Consider the following 21,784-nt stretch of genomic DNA (forward strand, 5'->3'; position numbering starts at 1 on the left):
ATGAATAATAAAAGACAAGAACCATTTCAGACAGCAGGACTAAAGCTCCTTCATGTTTGGGGCTTTAAAAAGTTAATAAAGTACAGTTTTAAACATAAATATGACACAATACCTTCCTTGTATGCCAGTCCATCAGGGAGAACATCACTTACAAATATATGGGCGAGATGCTGATTTTCGTCAACTTGTGCTGTGACAGCAAAGCCTAAAGCAAAAGAGGTTTAAATAAAATAAACTCCCTTGGGAACATTTCCCTTTTTTTGTGTATTTAGTAAACCCTACACAACAAGAGGAAGAATTTTTCTCATGAGAACACACCCACAGAGCAAAGAAATTATTCCATTGTTTCTCAGTCATTGCAAGGTTCAGTTAAAGTTAACAGAATTTTTCAACTTCCAGGAAAAGTCACGCTGTGCTGTAAAAAAACAAATTATATGAAAAAATTTCTACCTCAGCCGCATATGACATTTCAGACACAGCCCATTGTTACAGTAAGAGTTCTGTAGTGCATCCATCACACATAGAGGTCTCTTAAAGAGATCCAAAACCTGGAAACCCAAACTGTAAAGCAGAAAATCCATATACACCATGAGTGAGACAGCCCAGAAAGGAATAATTTATACCAACACACTTGCAGTTAAAGAACAGCACAGAGCTACCTTACAGAAATATCTTTGCAAGGGACATAATTATTCCTAGGTATAACTTTCTCCCACGGATAAGAAGTCTGTCAGAATTTGTACCAAAAGACATACTGTTGACAGTGTGCCAGAGGATCCTGCTACCAAAAAAGGGCAGACCTTGACCAATTTTATTAATCCTGGTAAAGGACATTTGTCTTGTGATAATTCCATTCTTAAGTCATTTTGCCAGCGCAGCAGTGGACCCTTATCAAACATAAAAAATTTGCTTGCCAGTGTAAAACAACTAGCTTTGTCTTTGTTGTAATGCCTCAAGTCCTTTGCAGACTCATACTTTGAGCTATCAAGGATGGCTCTACCTGCTCTCAGATACAGAAAAGACCTAAAGAAAGAAAGAAAGTAATGAGAAGAATAAAAAGAAAAATTATTGAGAGCTTACCAAAATCACTTATGTTTTCAGTCTTTGTAAGATGAATGTGATAAATATTTAATGGGCAAATTTCTATTTCATCATACACCTGTTGGGAAAAAACAACAGCATTCATCACATTATGAAACTGCAAACATCAAAACCCAAAGGTATAGCAAGAGAAATAAGCATAATATTATTTCTATCAACAAAGAGCCAAACTTTGCTGGTTTTACACATAGAACTTGCATTACTGTGCAAGCATCACTGGTATCAGTGGGACTAAATGCATAGTAGGCTAAAGACAGTAAACCCAGCCTGCAGGAGAGACTGACAATTTGCTTTTCCACCAGAAACCCCACTTCTGTCTGCACAGGCATGGAGTGTGAGAATGAAGATGGTAGAATGCAATTCAGGAACAGCTTTAAAACTTTCATTTAGATATAAATCTGTCCTGGGTTCAGCAGTAGCAGTCATTTTTCTCCTTGGTAGCTGGTGTAGTACTGTGGTTTTGACTTTCAGCCTGGGAACAGAGCTGATAACACTGATGCTTTGGTCTGGCCAAGGACTTTGTGAGCCTCATGCTTTGCCAGGGAGGAGGGAAGCCGGGAGGAAGCAGAAACAGGACACCTGACCCAAACTGACCAAAGAGGTATTCCATACCACAGCACATCATGCCCAGGATGTAACTGAGAGTTACCCAGAAGAGCTAGGAGACTGCAGGGTTGGAGGAGGCATCGGTCGGTGCTTGGTTGGGCTGGGGGGGCAAGTTATCGGTCGGGTGATGCCGAGGTGTTGTATTCTCTTCCCTTGTTATTTCCTTTATCATTATTATCATTGGTGGTAGCAGCAGTGATTTCTGTTATACCTTCGTTACTAAACTGTTCTTATCTCAACCCATGGGAGTTGCATTCTTTTTGATTCTCCTTTCCCTCCCTCCAGGAGTAGGGGGAGGGCAAGAAGGGGGGGAGTGAGTGAATGAGCTGTCTGGCTGGGTTTAAACCACAACAAAATCTCACACATTCCTAGGTGATAATTCAACTGTAGTTACAGACATCATGAAGCTTTATCTAAAAGGAATCACACTTTCCTGGTCTACTAGGTATTCATACGGTTCAGGAGCACAATACTCAGTATTTTCATCAACCAGTCTTCTGAGTTGTAGGCCATAATGTCTTGGCTCCAGCTGTTTCATCTAAGGAATAAAGAGAACGGGGTTTGGATTTCCAGAGTCCCAGAAGACAAAGAAGTGACAAGCACACAAAAATCCCCCTCTAGAAATCATGCAAAAGCAATCCTCAACAAGTCATTTTCTAACTATTTTTATGGTATAAACAAAACTAGCTGCAATGCTTAGAAGATAAGGTTCAAGTGCAATTTCCATTTTCCCTTATGATCCTCCCAAATCCTTTCATAAACACTGTATCTTGGCTATTAGCTTAAGTGAGCACTGCTGTATGATTCCAAAGATACCAGAACTATTGTCTGTCCTTTTGAACTTGCACTCACAACCACCTTTTTCTGTGACTATATTTAATGACTCAGTTTTGCTCAGCAACTTTTTCTTCTGATGTAGAAAAGGTATATGCATGTATGGGCTGTTAGGAGAGCGGATGGGATAGAAAGCAGGTTCCGTAAGGGTTTGTCTTTATTGGATTTTGTTTTTATTGCTGGTTTTAATCTACGATCAGAGAGTTTCACCTATTTTTTTCCACCACGTGAGGTCAAAACAAAAATCCTGTCTTAACAGGAAGTCAAAGGGAAATAGGAATATTCCCAAAGGATATTAGCCTGAAAGTTCTGAGCCCCTGATGGAAGTCTCTGAGAACCAGGATGCTGGTGAGACCACTGCACAAAAGCATTTCATTTTTGCATATTAATAGAGCAACATTTCTAAAGCAGGAGGAAGCAACATTTCTAAAAAATGAAGAATGACTGCATCCCTGAGGATTATTTAACCTCTTTAACACATTTCCGCAGCTTACAAAATCTAAATCTACTGAGTAACTAGTAATTACCTTAATGTTTTATTATGTGCAACAGTTTACAAGTTGCATATGTTCTGTATTCTTAACAACTGTATTCAAATGCACACTTTTTTCCTATATGTGCTATCCAAAAGCCTTGGATGGAAAAGAGAAATTAGAAAAGTATAAACCCAATAAAGTATGAATGAAGAGGGGAAAAAAAATCCAACAACCCCTTTGAACTTTATCCTTACACACATAACATCTAAACATGTTCTGTTAAGAAGAAAGATTCCTTACACTCACCAGAGCAGAATGAAAAAGTAAGAAGGAAAAGAACCAGGACAGATGAGCAGAAAGTATTCAGCATTAGAGAATGCTTATGAAAAGCTTTACACAAAGAATAGAAAGAACAAATAAAACAGAAAAGCATTTAAGAAAAAAATCAAATAATTCAAAACTATTTTTTTTAAATGCAATACAGACAATGAAAATTAAAAATCAGCTTTACAGTTGCAACTATTTTGGAATGATGGAGTAAGAGAGGTAAGGAATTTCCTTTTCAACTTAATTCTAAGTTTATAAATTTTATTTCCTCTTTCAGGGGTCTTGCAAAGCATGGTAACTATTTCCAAGTGTTTCAGCTCTACCGTGCCATCTCGTGGTCAAATAACATCCCAGATTTGACAGCTTTAGTGAATGTTTAAACAGTAAAGCCAGGCATTAAACTCTTTCTCCAGGATTCCGTTTCCACCAGCAAAAGCAACGAGAAGATAGTTTCTTCTCAGTGATGCCAGGGAGATGCATTGCCACTTGGCTAAACCAGTGTGCTAGTTTTGATTTAAAAAAACATAATTCACCCTGGATTTTTAAAAACTTGTATAATTTTTTGTTTGTTTACAACATTACCAGCTGCAAAGAGCCATTAAATTGGGTCCTTTCCTCCATTAGAAGACTCAAAAGTCATTAACTTCAAGCCAGTTGAATGAGCTCACCTGAAAGTTCATGCTAACTGATGCCAAAAGCTACAGCTGGATTTTGTACAGAGCAGGACTCCTTTTTTCCTGTTTCCCCCTGTACTCATGAAGTAAATAAACTGTATTTGCCAGTTGTCAGAAAACTGATCATGGGTGTAAGAAGTTAGTTTTTCTAAAAAGCTTTTTTGCACGATTCATTAGAGCTGAATTCAAGCACTGACACGTGAGAAGACAAAGGTGCTAGGCACATAGGTATGTTTTAGAGGTGCTGGTCTTTTGCCTGTAGTTAAAATTAGTATTTCTACTTTATCTTCAACCTGTGTCTCAGTTTTCTGTCCCAAGATCTATAGCAATCCCTCTCAAATTGCTGGCACTTGCTTTCAGAAGGGAATGCACTCTTTGACATTCACAAGTAGAACTGGCATTTAATTAAAAGCTTAAAAGGGTTCTTTAAGGAGAAAACATACACGATAGCCTTTGTCACAGCAGTCTTAAATGTCTAATCTCCTAGCATTAACTAAACCAAACCCCATTACTCCTCTGTGATTAATTTGCACAGAACAATTGGGTTCACTGCAATGACAACATAGCACAATGACATGTGCTGACTACCTGGCAAACCATCACTGCTCTTTAAGTATTCCCTGTGTGCTGTCTCAAGCAATGCTTCTTGAAAACCTTTCTGTAGCCCTGCTACTTTGGCTGCAGCACATAAATGACACATCTAAAGGAAACAGGAGAATGTCCCTAAATACAGTGAGAGAGAGATGCTGGTATTATGCTCTCAGTATTTAGGCATCCTCTGATAGATTACATTCTTTCTCAAGTCCACAGCTATTAACAAAGGGCAATCATACACTGAAAAAAAAAGAGTACCTTGCATGCCAAAGACAAAACATCTTCCACCCTGTGCTCTGGCTTGAGGGTCAGTGCCACTCCTTGGCCATCACAGAAATGAACATACGTCTGTGTTTCCCAAGCACTCTCCTTCTGGATGCTCTCTGGCACTGAGCAGTAGACATTCAAAAAGTCATCGACTTGCTGCTGGGAACAAGGAAGAAATGTTCAACATATGTGGATATTGAAAAACAAAGCAAAACAAAACACCAAAAGTACCCTTACATTGGCAGTTTGCCATTGACATGTATTTTGATGGTACTGTGTATTTCCCCATGGCAAGACAGGGATAAAGTTCTATTACCTGCTCTCATTCACTATTAAAGACTTGATTCTCTTGAGAACAGATTTCACTCTGCATTTCCATTACAGGCTTTTGTGCCTTTATGAACTGTTGATTTGACTCAACATGAAAATATGTAGCTACCTGACATTATACCACAGTGGGAACAAATTCTTAGGGAGAACCAACTACTACAATTTTACCTAATTCACAAATGTAAAAAAACCAAGCAAAATTACTGCTGACAGAAAATGATAACATAGTAAACTTCCAGCAGAGAGCACTGTGGAGCAAGGCTTGCCGTAACATAATAAAGGACTAAACCAGGAACGAAGTGTTCTTACTCTATTTAGAGTTTAAAAACAGATTATTTCATAGGTAGCACAGGATATTTGCTTGTTTACCATTCAACTTCACAGTCATCCTCGTTCCAAAGACACTCCACTTGGTCAAATAACAACATCCACCCTGAATAAATTCCCTGTCATTTTCTCACCCTTTATTTTCACACTTCCTCCTGTACTGCACTTCAGGCTACAGGTTTCAAAGGAAGCCACCACACAAGTAGAATTAGAACACTGAAAGCCATTCGGAATTTGGAGCTTCATCTTTATATTTGTGTCTGCATATTCTGCACATCACATAAATAGCCATATCAAGGCATTTAAATTTAGGCAGATAGGGTCCCTCAATTCCCCTTATAGGCAACGGAAAGGGACAATAACTCCATAAACAGGCAGAACTGCCATCCAAGACATATCTTCAGATGTCCTGAGCTGTGCTCAGTAGCACCTACCTCCCTAATGCTTTTTCTTTGTATGTTTGTGTGAATATTTGTTTTGGTATGGGGAAGTGGGGACCTGTGCCAACATAAAGCCCCTTGACTATCCAATTCTTCCTCCTGACTCTGCAGGGACACAAGCCCCAGGTGCACTGCAATTAAAAGCTGTAGTAAAGTCACTATGTAGGGACTGCTTCCTTTGCTACAGGCAGCAAAGTTATTGACAGCAATCTACCAGTAGCAACAGAGATCAGTATTATTTTGTTTTTCAAATAACAACCATAGCTATGAAAACGATGTAGTAAGCAGTCCTAACCGGATAATTACCAAACAATGCAGAAATTCAGGTTGTGGCCAATCCAGAGTATGGCACATTAATAATCTGATGTAATGTTAGTTTTGATGGAATAATACTAATGAACTAATGGCATTCCCATATCATCTATCTCTTGCTCAAATGTTCCTTTTAGTTAGTTGAAAATGAAATTTCAGTTAACACAGGTCCATGAAATCCTACTAAAATTCAGCAACTACTATACATAACAGGAATCCTGTTACGCTACTGCAATTAACGGAGTGATTAAATCTACACTAGGTTAAGTTTCACCTTGGCAACTGTGGTTCCAGGCTGCTCATAAAGCATAATACAGTGGTTTTGTTGAAGAAGGTAATTCCCACAGAAGCGTGGTCGTCTCAGCACTAAATCAAGTACTGGGAATAAATGCTGACCTCCTTCCACAATGTAAATAACAGAAAGGAGAAAGGGCAAGGCAGCAAGGCTGTGAGTTTAGCAAGAACGAGTTGGACTAAATTCTCCAGTGGCTTCCTTTAGGAAAAACCAAAGCTAAGCTGCCTCCCAGCAGCTCAGAGGTTTGCAACTGCCACAGTGGTTTATTGGACTGAAATAGCAGTTCTTCAAATCTGTGCAACTGAAATACTATTGCCAGACACGTAGAAAAAAAACCCAAAACCAAATCCCAAAACACTGAGGATTAAGGTGATGAGCAAGAGGTTTTTAAGGCCACCTTTGTTTCAGAAGCTTTTAAGAAACGACAGAAAGTTCTGCAGCCAATGTGAGATACTTCCCTTTCTTTGCCACGTACATTGGTGCTCAAGTATATGCCTTGAGATAAACTCGCCTCTGTTATTCAACATGACTACACTCCTTAACTGCAGTCAAGGTACTGTTGCTTCACCCACATTTTCCATCTCAGAAAATCTGACATGAAAAGAGAGGGTTTTTTTTTTCCTGTTATGCCTGCAGTGACTAATTCTACAATAGTTCATTCATTCGTTGCCACATAAAGTTATAACAACCCATCCAGTTTTCCAGAAATAGGCGCCAGGATTTGCAGACTGTCACATGTTGTGCCACAGGGCAGCTGCAGGACCAGAAGGTTACTTCATAATTTCCTCCCCCTATTTGCCTCTGGTTTTATCATCTTTTTCAGGGAAAAGACAGCCTCCATGGCAGACTTCACTATTTGTCACTCTCTGCACTCCTCAGGTAACATTTTATGACTGTTTTGATGCTGGTTTGTTTTCCTTTTGAAATCAGCCAGTGAAACCAGGTTGGTGCCAAGGTAACGGTTTTCAGAGTTACGATGAATCACTTCTGAGTTGTCGTATGAATCATCAAATGTCAGGATCTTACAAATGCCCATGCTATATTTAATTGCCATTAAAAAGAAGGAAGTTTAGAAATAAGGCTGAAATAATAATAACAGTTTTTCTAGAAATAAGGTTGAGCTCCAGAGGTCTGCTTCAGCACCTAAATTGACACACGGGTTTTAAGTTTTGAAACACAACCCTGCCAAACTTTGTAAAAGCCTGGCTCAAAATCTGAAGTGACACTGTCCCCCTCTGCTTGGGGAGTGGGGCTACGAGCCCCTGCCTGCATTTGGAGAAGATGCTTTTATCCAGAGCTGGGTCAAGAAGTCAGACCTCATCCATTCCCTGACATGGCACCAAAGGGAAAGAATTCTGCCTCTCCCTGGTACCTTTCTGTCTCTCCTCAGAAGGATTCAGGAAGAGCAAATATTCTTGCTAGGCCAGAGGATCATAGACCCACAGCAGACCCTGCTGCACAAGGCAGCATCATCAACCTCCCAGCCCTGAGTAGGTTGATGCTGAACTGAGGGACTGACCTCATAGCCCTTTAGGAGAAGCCTTCAGGGCATGCACCCAAGAGATTTTGCCTATTCTCAGTTTTAGAAGGGACCAAAGCTGTCCATGTTTTAACAAGATTGGGCAGGGATGAATTGAGATTGCTGTCTCTAGGGTGGGAAATGGATGCCATCTCACACCACACCCAGTGGTACATTCTGAAGGAATTTGTAAGTGTTCTCTACAGGAGATCATTTCACCCAGAAATCCTTCATAATTATAATTTATTTTGAAAGGAGAGTAGTGGTTTCATTTAAATGCCTTCCTGCCCCAGGAAAAAAAATATGAGCAAGTGGTCAAGTAACTGAGGGAATTCAGGTGTTTCAATATACTTCTTCAAAGAGCAGACAAAATATGAAGATCCTTTGAGGATACATAACAGCATTACAGGATTAGCTGCTGTCAGTGGGAGATGCCTCTCTCAGTGGTATAACTTCTGTGTAATTAATACATTTCTTTCTTACGTAGCCATTAAATGAATACACTTGATGAGAAAATAAACCATGTAGCACATAATGATACAAGAAAATCAATCTAAAAATGTATAAGAAATGATGAACTTTGTCCAAACCTTCCTCATGCGATTCATTACAGCTCTTCATTATAGTTAATAATCGTCAAGAGCAATATTTCATTTTTAAATGCAGGTTTTGACTTTTTGTCAAATACCTGGCACACGAACTCAGCTGAGAGGGAACAGTACTGTGGGATCATTTTTTAAAGTCTTCTTTCAAGTCTTAAACTGTGTTGGGGGAGTATCTGTTTCAGGGAACAAAGGAGGAAAAGAGACAGAGGGTAGAAGGGAAGACAAATACCCCTTTAAGTCTGGCAGATGTTGCCATTAAAGAAATCCAGCTGTAACATACAGGAAACAAAGTTCAGAAATCCTGTGCCTAAAACTTAGTTTGAAATTGTCACTTGAAGACCGCGCAAGCCTACCAAGGGAGAAGGACTCTGTCTGTGTAAGCCCCACAGTACACAAACAGTCAGTGGTCCTAAATGTAGTTACGGATTTTGGAGCATCCTGCTTTGCTCCCAGACTGGGGGACAGCGATGTTATCCCCAGGGAGGCTGTGGGAGCTGAGAGGGACTGTGACTCACACCAGGCAGGGATGGGCAGCAGCTCTCCTCTTCTGAGCACTGGAGAACATCAGCCACAGCTATTTACTTGGGTAATGTTGTTGAGGGGACATCATTTCCTCTTCTTTTGCTTGGGCAGTCTCCAGCCATACATTAACTCACACTTCTCTGCTGGTATTCCCCACAGACTTTAATTAGACTTCATACCCAAAATACACAGGTTCTGTTGAAGCATGTAATTGGAAAAATACACCTTGGGTTTCACCATACTGTGAAGGATGCTTTTAAACAAGCTCAGTTCCAAATCTCTCTCAGAGAGTGTATGCTGTGTAAGGATTAGTGCTATGAAGAAGATTCTAGGAATTTTTTTAAACTATTATTATTTTTAAAAAAGACTACCATGCATGTTCAGAAACTTGCATGAAAGTGGCTTCATAGCACAGTTATAATCCTGCCATCTAATTCTAACTGCATTTTATGAACCTCTGTGGGGTTTCTGAACCAGTCTGATCAGACACTTAGTGGTTTACATTCAGGAATTTAAAACCAAGACGGTGCGACGGTACAGAATGAGGACAGGCATATATTACCTCAACAGAATTGGCCGAATCCTGGACACCAGCAAATCCATGTCCTCCGGCTGAATCAAAAATCTATTGAAAATATTACAGATGAATAAATAGGTTTCCTGTGTTAATTCTTTGAAAAAAATAAAAATGAAAACAAAATTAATAAATATGCATCAACCTGCTAAACCCTGGAGATACTTTTGAATTTTTTATCATTTTATTCTGACTGGAAGGAGTATTAAAGAAATACAGATTTTCCTCTATAAAGAAAATGTAAGCGAGTGTTCTCTTTCAGGCTCCATGCACACTCATATTTAAATATGTATAAAAGCATTAATGTCCTTAGTTCTTTCCTATCTACTGTTCAGCAATAAGACTGAAGTCATTTACCTTCAAATCATGCACTATGCTGGAAGTAACAGTTCCACCCTTTGGGATCCTGTTAGGTACAGCTACAAATCCCATAATGATATAAAGGAACTATTTCAAAGAATTGTTCCTTTTTTTCTAAAACTTCTTACCCTATAGTTTTTCATCTCTTCTAACCAAGCATTTAGCTTGACACTATTGATGGAAACTTTTAGCTTAGCTTTAAAGGCATACTTGACCCAAAACCTGCACTATGAAGTAATAAAAATAGCTGACTACCATGTCTGCTTTGAAAGTGCTGAAAGCAGAAACTGAGACTTACGTTCCCCATCTGTTTTGAAAGCTTAACTGCTTGTATCTCCCAAAGGTTTTAGGCTTATTAATGGCATTTTAAAAGATCCAGTAAATAGCTATGGATACAATCAGGTATTTTGATGATAAGGGTTGCATAAATGCATGGATAGACCTATACAATTTATACATGATGTTGAGATGTGCATGTAAAAACACTACCCTTCTCAGTGAACACATCAGGACAATACCAAGCTTATATATGAGCTTTTTTTCTTCTCTTCTTTTTTGGTACTAGCAAAAGCCTTTTGGATAATCCAAGACAACAACAAACTCTCTCTCTTAAAATTTCATACGAAATCCAGTTTCTGCCAATGCAAATAAAGAGCACCACTTCTGAACTTCCTCTTCCTTGTCTCATCCACGGATATAAAGTATTTTATTGTTTATGATTCCTCAAAACAGTTTAGCATTTAGATACAAGAAAGCAGATAAGCATTTAAGAAACTGAGGATAATGTGAGCCTAGACATCCCCCATCTGCTACAGTGCAGTTTTATTAACTGATTTGTAAAAGACTCATTAATGTTTACAAAAGCCTCCCAGCACAGAATCTCTGAACCTCTTTTTATTAATACCATAAAATTAAACTTAAGATAAAATTAAAAACTTCTCTGACACAATAATGCTCAACAATATACCAACTAAGTTTGAAGCCAGGGTACAGCAGATTAAAACATACCAGATCCTGTCAAATGAAATTTAATTAAATCCAAGAAAGCAAGAGATTTTTAACCTATTGTTTGACAAGACATCACAGCACAATGAGCAGAGAAGCAAGCTCCACTTCTCTGCTTAACCCAGTTTCCCAGTGTGCTGAAAGAGACAAGAAGAAAGGCAGCCTCAGGCCTGTTCTGATTTTGCTACACAATTACGTGCAAACACACAAGTCTGAGCAAGGACATGACTCCCTTTTCAGCTACCTTCTTAGGTTTATGGGTCAGTTTTCAAGAAATGCCCTTAAAAATTCCTTACTTATATGAGTGATAGCCCAGAGTTATTCATATGCAAAGCTCAGCATTTACATTTCCTTAATTTTACTGTAGGATGCTTGATAAAAAAAAATAAATTAAAAAAAGGCAGGAACTCAGCTCATGGATTAAAAATGAACATGCTTTCGGGCCAGCTGGTTGCAAGGTTTGGAATAAGGAGAGTGAGGACGTGCCAAGGACACCTTCACCTCTACAGCTCCCTCCTCCATGCTTGGAAAAGTGCTGGGAGGGCAGCAGGAGCCTCTTCTCCTTGCCATGGATATAAGATTACCTATCCCCAAGCTCTGCAGAATACCCTTCATGGACTATAAAGCATATGGGAAGATGTATTGCCCAGTTAAGACAGTGTGAGGTATCAGCTGGGAACAGAGCTAAGGGGCATAACATTCCTTCCCTCAGGGCTCTTAGCAGAGAAATAAAGTTGCAGGACTTGCAGACCAGCCTCATCTACTGGAGAACATAGGGGAAATGATGTGAAATGGATGGCCTGGACAAAATTTCACCTTCGATTCCTTCTTTCATAAGAAGGACTTGAGTTCTTCTCTTATTCAGTTTCACCATGTTTCTTGATCGATATGCTAAAATGTGCAACAGTCACCCAAAGAAGCTTAATCCTAGTATAACATATAGATAAATATTTACCTATTAAAAATAGAAACCACTAGACCAGAAAATCCTGACATGTTATTTCACAACATTATATCTGTTGCATCAGCTCTGGGACTACTGCAGTATGTGCACAGATAGCCTTGCTTAAATATTCCACAAGCAGATTACCAGACATGCAGAAATAGTCAATTTTCAAGTGCTGATCATAGATTTCTTGACTAATAAAATCAAAATACAAGGGCCAGGGAACAATAGGAACATAGTCATCTAATGAATAATGCACATGATACTGCTTTGCAGGAGAAACAGCAGACATAGCAAGGGCTGGTGAAAGCAGTAATGTTCTGAGTGTGGGTGCACAAACATACGTTCTGCCTCCCATCAAAAGACTGTCTCTGTTGTAATTTAGCCTTTTTTTTTTTTCCCCATGATGAAGGCAGCAAACTTTTGTTCCACATTTAACTGTGGTTTTATTGAGAAAATGCAGGCTCCTGAAGTGCAAGGTTTACACTACATGCATGCATAGGGCATTAATTTCACAGGGAGAAAGAAACCATGTGAGGGGTTGTCATTTCATTAGCAATGCAGTCCTTCAGTGGGGGCACATAAGCCCAGCCCCTCCCCCTGTGGCCAGCCTGATCTAGCACATCAAACCTGCACCAAGCCTTCATCTGGCATAAAATGGCATGGCTTTGTCAGCTGTCTACACTTACAGCTGGCCTCCTGCATGACAGCAATCTACTCTTGCTGGCAAAAATGTTTCTCCAAGCAGCGTGTGTTGAGAGGCCGTACCAAAGACTGATGTCTTTGCAGCTGTATCTTTGGTTTCTTTCTTGAAGTCTCACTTGTGTTACTCTATATTACATTGCAATAGTACTTCAGAGTCTCAATCCTAAACCAGCACACACTGTGTTAAGGACTGTGCATACAGGCTATCTCCAAAGAATCTCTGCTTCCAAACAGTTTGCAATGTGCCAGAAGACAGGTTTTCTTACAAATTCAAACCTGATGGTCTTGTGCTGCTGCTAATAAACTAACCCACTGGGCCAAACTTCTCATTCACTAGAATCTTATTTATCACAAAGGAACACAAAATTAGATATACATTCTTCTCAACTGGATGCTTCCATTGCAAGTCTGCCTTGTGTACTGAAACTGTGAACACAGGTTTGAGGGACAGACATCTCCTGCCCCATGCAGCAACACCACTTTGTGGGATGAGCTCCAGCAGCAAAAAAACCCAACTAATTCTATGCTATCCACAGCAAACAAGATCTACCTGAGTTATAGAAGGTCGCTTCTCTTTTCCTTTTCTTGCCAATGTGTCCAGTCCTTTTAGCGAAGAAAATAAACCCTTCTTATTTCGGACCCTTTGTGACAGGGATAGGGTACGTTTCCTGAGAGCAGCTTCATCCCTGGAGCAGATCTATTTAAACACAGAGACAAGCCTTTCTATATCACTTTCATGACAGCAAAATACTGGCAGTTATTTCAGCATGAGACATCAAATGAGTTACTTAAGTTCATCCCAATGTCACATCCCAAAGTGAAAGGACAAAGCTTTAAACTTTCAGCAGTGATGCTTCTTTTGGTATTCTAACAGTGTGATAGTGCAAATTTTTTGTCATGAGGTGAAATTAGGAGGTCATATGAAGGGAGGAACTAAGAAAATATTGCATTCTACAACAAAAGAAGTTAATGAAAAGGCTCTGAAGAAGAATGAGAACCTATCATTCAAATATGAAATTATTAGAGGAAGAAAGACTCTCAAAATTGCCAGAGAAAAATGTTTGATGGCATGAAGTTATTAACAAGCAATGACACAAACCACACAGATAAAACTACTGGCAGACAGAAACACATTCCGAGATAGCGGTAGTCCTGACTTCTCATGCAGCAAATGTGGTCCATCCCTCTCTGCCAAGATCAGCCTCACAACCCTGCCAAGGCTAAACAGTAGAGGTGAACCTGCTGTTGCTGTACTTCCCTTGAAGCCAACAAGGCGACAACTCACAGCAGCTGAGGATCTCCCTCATTCTTCTTTGTAAACACAGCCCACAGTTCTTAAAAAGTGATTTATACTTTTAGTCTTCTAAAAATACTTCCTCTTCAGGAGGGTATTCAGACTGTTTCTGATAAATGGAACCATCTGGTTGCTCCAAAAAAAGCCATCTCAAGATCAGCTGAACTTTTGGAAATTTCAGCGTTAGTCACTTTAACTGGCTTAGTTCCTATAGACTGTAAGCTCTTCACTCAGTGCAGGTGAAATCACAGTGACACCACTTCAACACAGTAATTCACTTACATCTGCAGAATATTTTGGTTTGTCTCTTTTTTTTTTTTTTTTGGCATAGGTAAGGAGTACCCAATTTTGGAGTCCTCAGGGACCAAAAAAAGTCATAGCCATATACTCATGGTTTCAAAGTCTGTTTCTGGAAGACAACATATTTGCAGTCAAGGGATAGGCAGAAAGGGTGAGAATGGAACGACTGTCTAAGCAACGCATGAGGCAATACAAACCATGTATTATCCCAGCACAGTTCCACATCCAAGTACAACACTAACAAAGGCTTTGTGCAACACGCACATGAAAAGAGCATTTAGACTTACCAATGCATGGAAGGATGAGACAGAGAAAATGCCGAGCCGTCCCAGTGCCAATTTTGAAGGACGACTGGCAGCAGCCAAAAGACTCTTTGGGTTTGGGAGCTCCCCACCTTGCAAACTGGCTAGGTAACATCGCATTCGGAAAAGGTCCATGTTAAATTTTTCCAGGTTCTGTTCCCACTGCTGGATCTGTTTAGGTATAAAAAGGGACAATTAAAAGGGGAAAAATGTCTTTGTGGGCTGCACTGAAAATTCAAGCTCTTCCCCAAACCCATAGTAAATTACTTTCATCTGGTAGTGTATGGATTAGATTAGTTATTCCCTGCCAAGACACATTCAGTCATATTGTGTTACATCAACCCAAAAGATGGCTTGAAATAAAACAAAGCTGGTGGTCTTAAATGCATACTGACAAGATGAACATACCATGAACTTTGGGTAGTTTGATAGTCACAAAAGCAGTTACATAAAAACACAACTCTCTGGTTCATGAAGGTTTTTTTGTTGTTGTTTCTCCACTTCTCTCTCTCCCTTTTGGAGATTAATTTTGTTTCCTTCATTTTCATGAGCTTAGATTTTACAGCTGGCTGGCTGAAAGCAAAGCAGCATAGCTACACCAATACACCGGGCAAAGTGAAGTAACACTGATAGGTCTCACTCATAATTTACTACCATCCTATGGCCTTGCTATCTGTGAACAAGAGACAATACTGCCAACACAAGCATGTGTGGTTCTTTGTCTGACTAATAGGTTAAAACATGCTTATGTTCAGGCAAACTGCAAATATGAGCTACATATACACCAGACACAAACCACTGGACCAAAAGCAAGAACGTATGTATACTCTTCATGCAACTTTTAAACATATCTAACACAGGTACAGATGTAACAGACAGCTTAATCCAGTTTCAATGTAAAAATACGAAAAGGAAAGAGACTCAAATATTTACTAGACAGATAAAGTTCTGAATCAAGGCTTAGATGACAGATCTTGAGTATCTGTGTACAGACACACTCATCTACACAAGTATTTATGCTTATGCACTGCACGAAAGTAAAATTTTCCTTTTCATTTCCCCAACTTACAGATTGGTAGTTGCAGCTAAAATCTGCCCTGTGCTGTACAATATCCATTAAGAGCAATAAACAGTTCAAATAAAAAGGCAGTTGTATTTAATGGAGTAGGTACATTCATACAAAGGAAGACAGAAAAGGCGCATCCATTAGGTTAATGTACACCGAGTTCATGTACTGAAGATAGTAAAAATCCTCTAACAATGCTGATCTTTTCAATGTCAGCTCCAATCACTGCATTTTGTTTGTTCAAGCAGTGGTTTAGGGCTGTGGAGAAAGTTCATTATATTTTCTCTAAGGTGCATTGACTTCATACCTTTCCCTGGCACACCCTGCCTGACCCTGTGCACACAGGACATTATCACCCTGCTTTGAGATTAGCCAAGGCTGGGCAAGCACCTTTGTGCCTTAGAAAACAAGCTGACACACATAATAAAAATCTCAGGTGAACTATGACCTGCAGGCTCATCTAGAAGCAAAATCAGTTCAGTTTCCTTATAATGCTGCCAAATATCCTAAGAGCTAAACAAGTATCTTGCTTCTTTCAACCATGAAGAAGTGAGCAATAAAAGGGCAAAAACGGCCCTGCTAACAAAACAGTGCTGAGACTTATACTACAACTGATAGAAACCTTAGCTAGTCTGGCTTTCTTACATGTGTGCTCACAAACTCTGGTATCACTTATGGCTATACTTTTGGAAGTAAGAGGTAATCTTATTAAGCAGGTAGGGTGAAGAAAGGGAAGACAAGATACTATTCTGTACATTTGTAAATGCAAAATTATGATTTACAGTACATTAAAAAAAAGGTTTTCAGGGAATCAATACTAAAAGCAAAAGACAATTTACAAAATATTATGAGAGCAATTCCCAAAAGTCCAGAGAAAAAGAACAGACATATCCACATTATGAACATGCCACATCTAATCTCTCACCACAAACATTCAAAACATGCATCTTTGAAAGGATAACTATTTTTTTTCTTGGATTTATTTGATCATTGCCCTTTAGTTTGATTCCTTTGTGCTCTCAGACAGTCCTCACAGAGTACATGTTTCTGCTTGCCAGCACTTTACAGATGGTACAACTCCAATAGGAGGTTTTGTGAGGAGCTCTTTCTCTGTGTCAACACTCAAGTAGAATGAAAACATGGTCGTCAGCTTTTCACAAAGCCAAAAGCTATAAGCTCAGGTGAAGTCTTTCCCTTTGGGATGACACCTTCATGGGTACAGAGCCGAGCCAACTTTTAATAGCTCAGGAACAGAGCAAGGCTTGTTCTGGATGCTGATGGAGTGGAGCATCCTGTCCCTGTTGAGCATAAGCTGAACACAGGCATCCATCTGTTTCTGTGACCTTCTTCAAAATCTCCATTAAACATTGTACTGAGTTGTACTGAAAAATAATCTAAAGAAGGAGTGGAGCACAAGACTAGGACACTCTGAAGAAATAATTAAATTACTGTGTTTATCAGTCACGCAGGATGCTAGCTAATCAGCTCCAAAAGCATCGGTAATCACAATGTTACATTTAATGGCATTAGCAAAAGCTGTAGGCAGGGAATTTCTGGGATTGTCTTGTAGTCTTATCAAAACCAGGGATGTCTGGAACCAATTGGAGACCATGAAGCAATACCAGCTGCTATTTGTCTAAGCCTTTTAAACTATGATAATTCTTCCTAAAGATTTATATTCTTGAAGAGTAAATGGGGGAAGCACACAAATAAAAAAGCAACAACTTCAAAGCACAGTATGACCTGGTCCATGGAGTTAATTTACAGCCTGCAGACTAGCCACTGCTATCCTTATTCTGCTATTGTGTGAGGCAAATCTCCACCCCACGTGGGAGGACTGCCCAAAAGATGCTCAAGGACTTAACTTCATCATGCACAGACAAAACAGCCCTTTCAAAATCTGCTCAAAAGCAAACAGGAAAAAGTGGAGGCACCAGGCAGCCATGAGAGCAAGAATGAGTGACAAAGGCTAATAGCGTGAAGCAAGTCTGCAAAGAGATAAGATATATGTCCCAATGTGAGGCACACCAAAACAACCAAACACACATGAAATGCTCCCCACATGACCTGCTCAGCTGTTGCCTGTACTACCAGCTACAGTACCCAGGGCATCCAAACCATCCTCTCTCAGTCGCTGTTTCAAAACGTCCATGCGAATTCTAGTAAGAGCATTAAAGGCTTTTCGTAGAGGAAAGGGAGGATGTCATTCTCAGTACAAGCACATGCTAGGCAAGAATTTCTGGATTTAGTGGCAGCCTGGGAAAGCCTGGGAGAAAAGCAAGGAGGGGCCACCCAAATAAATGTCTTCAGCCTAATAGAAGCCTGGTAAGGTAGAGGTGAAAAGGAGGCTGTGGAAGAGAGACAGAAATGAGTGAAACGTAGGAAACCTTAAGAATTAGGGTCATTAATTATTTAGCCTGGGCCCCCAGGAGAACTCATGCAAGGAAGCTTCATGTAGAAGCAAGACAGTAATTACATGGGGAGTGCTAAATGAGGGGACAAGCTTTTGCATCAGAAACAGTTTCAGGAATGAGTTGTTTAGAGTTACCATACAAAGGAACATCAGCATGATACTTTCAGCAGTACTTTCATTGTAATGATAATTTTCAGAACATAAATAGCCGATTGTCATCCAGGTTAATGAAAAATCTATTCAGACACCAAGAAACAATTGTAAATTAATTACATTTTAAATCTTACAAACAGATGGCATAAAGGAAGATGCTTGAAAGCAGGTGTCTGCTAATTCAATAACCCTGCTAGGTTTTCTATAGGTAAACTGAAGTGGGAGCTTGGGAACAGCAAAGAGGTAAATGCATTCAGATCAGACAATACAGATCTGTGGTTTCTAGCAGGTGATACGGAGATCCATAGCTCTTACATGTTATACAGTTCTCTCTGTAGGTGACATTTCTAGTGTCACCTTCACTTGAACATGCTTACTGTTTGCAGACTCAACACTGTGGCTCTGGAATGGTCCCTGGCTCCTTGCCCATCTTACACTACAGTGCAAATAGCATCTTTTGAGGGGCTGGGAAGGACTGTCTCACTTTCAAATACCTGTTTTGTAAAAAGCAACAGCAGTTCAGTGTAATAAAAGCCAAACCAGTATGTGAACTGTGAAAAGCAGTGCCAGAAATGACACCATATCAACTGGAAGTAGCAATACTTCAAGAACCCGGAGGAAGGACGCAAGAAACTTCCTGGACAGCTCAGCTAATAACAAAATACCAGTTTTCCACTTGGCACTTATTTAAGGCTGCACAAAAGAAGATGCACAGGAAGGAGGGCCTTCTCTCAGTGCTTAAAAAAAAATTGACTGGATTTAATAACACTTCGTATGCCATATAGAAACAAGAGCTCCTGGCTGGCACAATTCAATATCTATAGCAGTAAAGAATTCAGAATTTTCCCCTAAGCAACGTCTTCTTCCCAGATGGAAAGTATCTCTGCAAGCTGATGTAGAGAACTCTATGGATTTAAAAGAAACTTCTGCTGCTGTTTTATATGAACAGCTTTTCAACCACATTACAAACAACACCAAACTGCATTCCAGTCCCTGGTTCTCAGACACAATTCATACTGTATCCATCTGGATAAATGAGTCATTTGGTTTCTGGGGACAAGAAAAAGATTTTTATTGTCATTACTTCCTAAAGAACACTCAAAGAAGCAAAACCATCACTCTCCCAGAAATTCCATTACTTTAAAGGACACAACAGAGATGCCGTCATAACTTTTAGCTCAAAGAAATAAAAAGGGAACATAATAGAGCTCAATAACAATGATGCACAATTAGCAATACCCTTTAATCTTAATTCTTCCTAGTGACTTAAAAAATGATTAAGAAAATTTCCAGAAATAACAATTTTTTTTTCACAATAAATGTTATTTTTCTGCTTATTGTGGAAGAACAGCATTTTCATTATTTCTAACCAACACAGGGGAAATCTTATTCCCAATACCACGAACAGCACAAAACTGCACCCACATGTACCCGATTTACATTTTTGTTAATAATCTGATCAAAACTGGCAGTACCACATGCATATCTATAGCTAGGGATGCAATGAATAAAGCCAATGAATCTTATTGTTCACCTGCCCCCTCCCCCCCCCGCAAAAAAAAAAAGCAGAAGACAAGCTCTTTCTACACGTTTTCCCCACCAGCTTCATTGTATGAGATCATGATGTGCAACCCCACATTCAGGAACAGTTTATTCATTTTTCATTATTTTATACTAAATCCTTGCAATACAAAGACTGAAATTCATCCATCTGCAAAACAGTAATTAGAATGGTCAGAAGAATGAAGATGACCTTCCCTAGCTTTCTCTCTGTCTACTCATTTCATTCCTTAGAGACAGTCCACTACTACTAAATAGAAGGATTTTGTGAATGATGCAGGGAGGGACCATCCTACACTGAAGAGTGACACCTGGAAAGAGTACTGAACCTCTCAGAAACTGGAGCCTTGCTCTATCCAGTTCAAAGACCACCTAACATGAAGATCTGTTCTAACCAGTTTAGATGATTTTTTTTTTTTTTAGTATAGGATGGTATGGAAGAAAGAAAAGCAACTGTGTATCATAATTCAAGTAGAATTTGTATGAGGGAAAACTGGCAAGTGTTAGCAAAGTTCCCTGAAAAGATTCTTTTTGAGTGTTGTTATTGTGTCTTCATCAGATGCTTCACAGAAAATTAAGATGTGTAATTTGGATTTGGGAAGCCTGAAGAAAAAAATTCCCCAAACTATACCTGTTCCTATAAATGTGAGAGAAAAGAGAAAGGGTCTAGTACATTTTAAACAAAAAAAAAATTTAATGAAGTTACACTGTGTAAAAAGTCAAAGACCACTAAAGGGAAGTGAAGAAAGGCACTAACAGATTTAATGACTACTCAGAGTAAACAGGCCACCACCTTACCTACACCCTCCTCCCCTTTCTTTTTTACAGTAACTTTTAGTTGGAGGACCCATAAAAACTTCCATTAAAAATATCTCCAAGCATGTGCCCATTCTTCTCATTAATGCCTTATCATTTTAGTGCCTGCAAGTAAATACCTGTGTTCATAACCCATCTGATAATTTGAGGATCATGTACAAAGAAAATATGAATCACATCAGAAACCTCTGAATAGCTTGGAAAACATGATTATACCAACATGTTTAAATTTGAAAAGAAAACCCCATAATGCTTTCAAGCAACTATTGTTCATATTATTGTTCTAAAGTGAGACAATGGAATAGATTTATGTACCAAGTACGTAAAGTACACCCAGAGCTGTGGTGCCCTCATTGTGAGGTAGATTTTCCATCCCATTAAAACCAGTTCTACAGGCAGAGAGAGCCCCACTTCTGACTTAATGTGTAATATTTTGTTAAAAGAGCTCCAAATAAATGCTAATAATCCATTTCACTAATTTCAGTAGCAGTCAGACAGGGCTCCATATTCACAGAAAACACAGTGATTTCTCCAGCAGGCTAAACAGTGAGGAAAAGTAATTTTTTCTTAAAGACAGGCTTTGAAATTCATCTTGGTGCCAGGGGATTTTCAAACTTTCATCCTAATTCTCTTCAGTTTAGGGGAGAAGTTACACCCTGGGGGAATACCAACACCCACAACATATTTATTGCATATAGAAACAGAAACACACATTGTTGTAGGTAGTATGTGCCAACTTGGGATTTCCAGCCATGCTGCCAGTGGCACTGGCACTGCTACTACTGGCACTGCTTGCTCTGTGTATAATGCTCTAGCAGATGCTTCACTTACCTCTTCTAAACAGCCCCAAAATACCAACAGCTGTGTGAATGGCTGCTATTTTCTCTTAAACAGTTATTAAGTCTATTATTATTACTGACCAGATAGAGAAGACTCCCTGTCTTCAAGCCACAAGGCTGAAGACATTTTTCAAGCAGTTCAATACCATCATTACTTTAGAAAACCCAAATTTTCCTTGTAACTTTTTGGTTGCATTTCTGTTTAGCACTAGGTTTATCAAT

General features: G+C 39.3%; 1 protein-coding gene across 1 annotated transcript in view; it reads right to left on the minus strand.

The window, feature by feature from the left end:
* TIAM2 (TIAM Rac1 associated GEF 2) overlaps window positions 1-21,784 on the minus strand; it is a 137,330-nt gene that overhangs the window by 49,979 nt on the left and 65,567 nt on the right. Inside the window, exons 8-14 of the mRNA XM_061378593.1 lie at window positions 14,701-14,886; window positions 13,370-13,516; window positions 9,792-9,854; window positions 4,871-5,038; window positions 2,135-2,245; window positions 1,081-1,159; window positions 113-205 (exon numbers count right to left, since the gene is read on the minus strand). Of these exons, the coding sequence (XP_061234577.1) occupies window positions 113-205; window positions 1,081-1,159; window positions 2,135-2,245; window positions 4,871-5,038; window positions 9,792-9,854; window positions 13,370-13,516; window positions 14,701-14,886 (847 nt within the window). The remainder of the gene's footprint in view (window positions 1-112; window positions 206-1,080; window positions 1,160-2,134; window positions 2,246-4,870; window positions 5,039-9,791; window positions 9,855-13,369; window positions 13,517-14,700; window positions 14,887-21,784) is intronic.

The sequence above is a fragment of the Neopsephotus bourkii genome, unplaced genomic scaffold (genome assembly GCF_033783945.1).
Source record: "Neopsephotus bourkii isolate Nb327-2 ecotype Australia unplaced genomic scaffold, CSIRO-AGI_Nbou_v1 NB_1767, whole genome shotgun sequence".
NCBI classification, from domain to species: Eukaryota; Metazoa; Chordata; class Aves; order Psittaciformes; family Psittacidae; genus Neopsephotus; species Neopsephotus bourkii.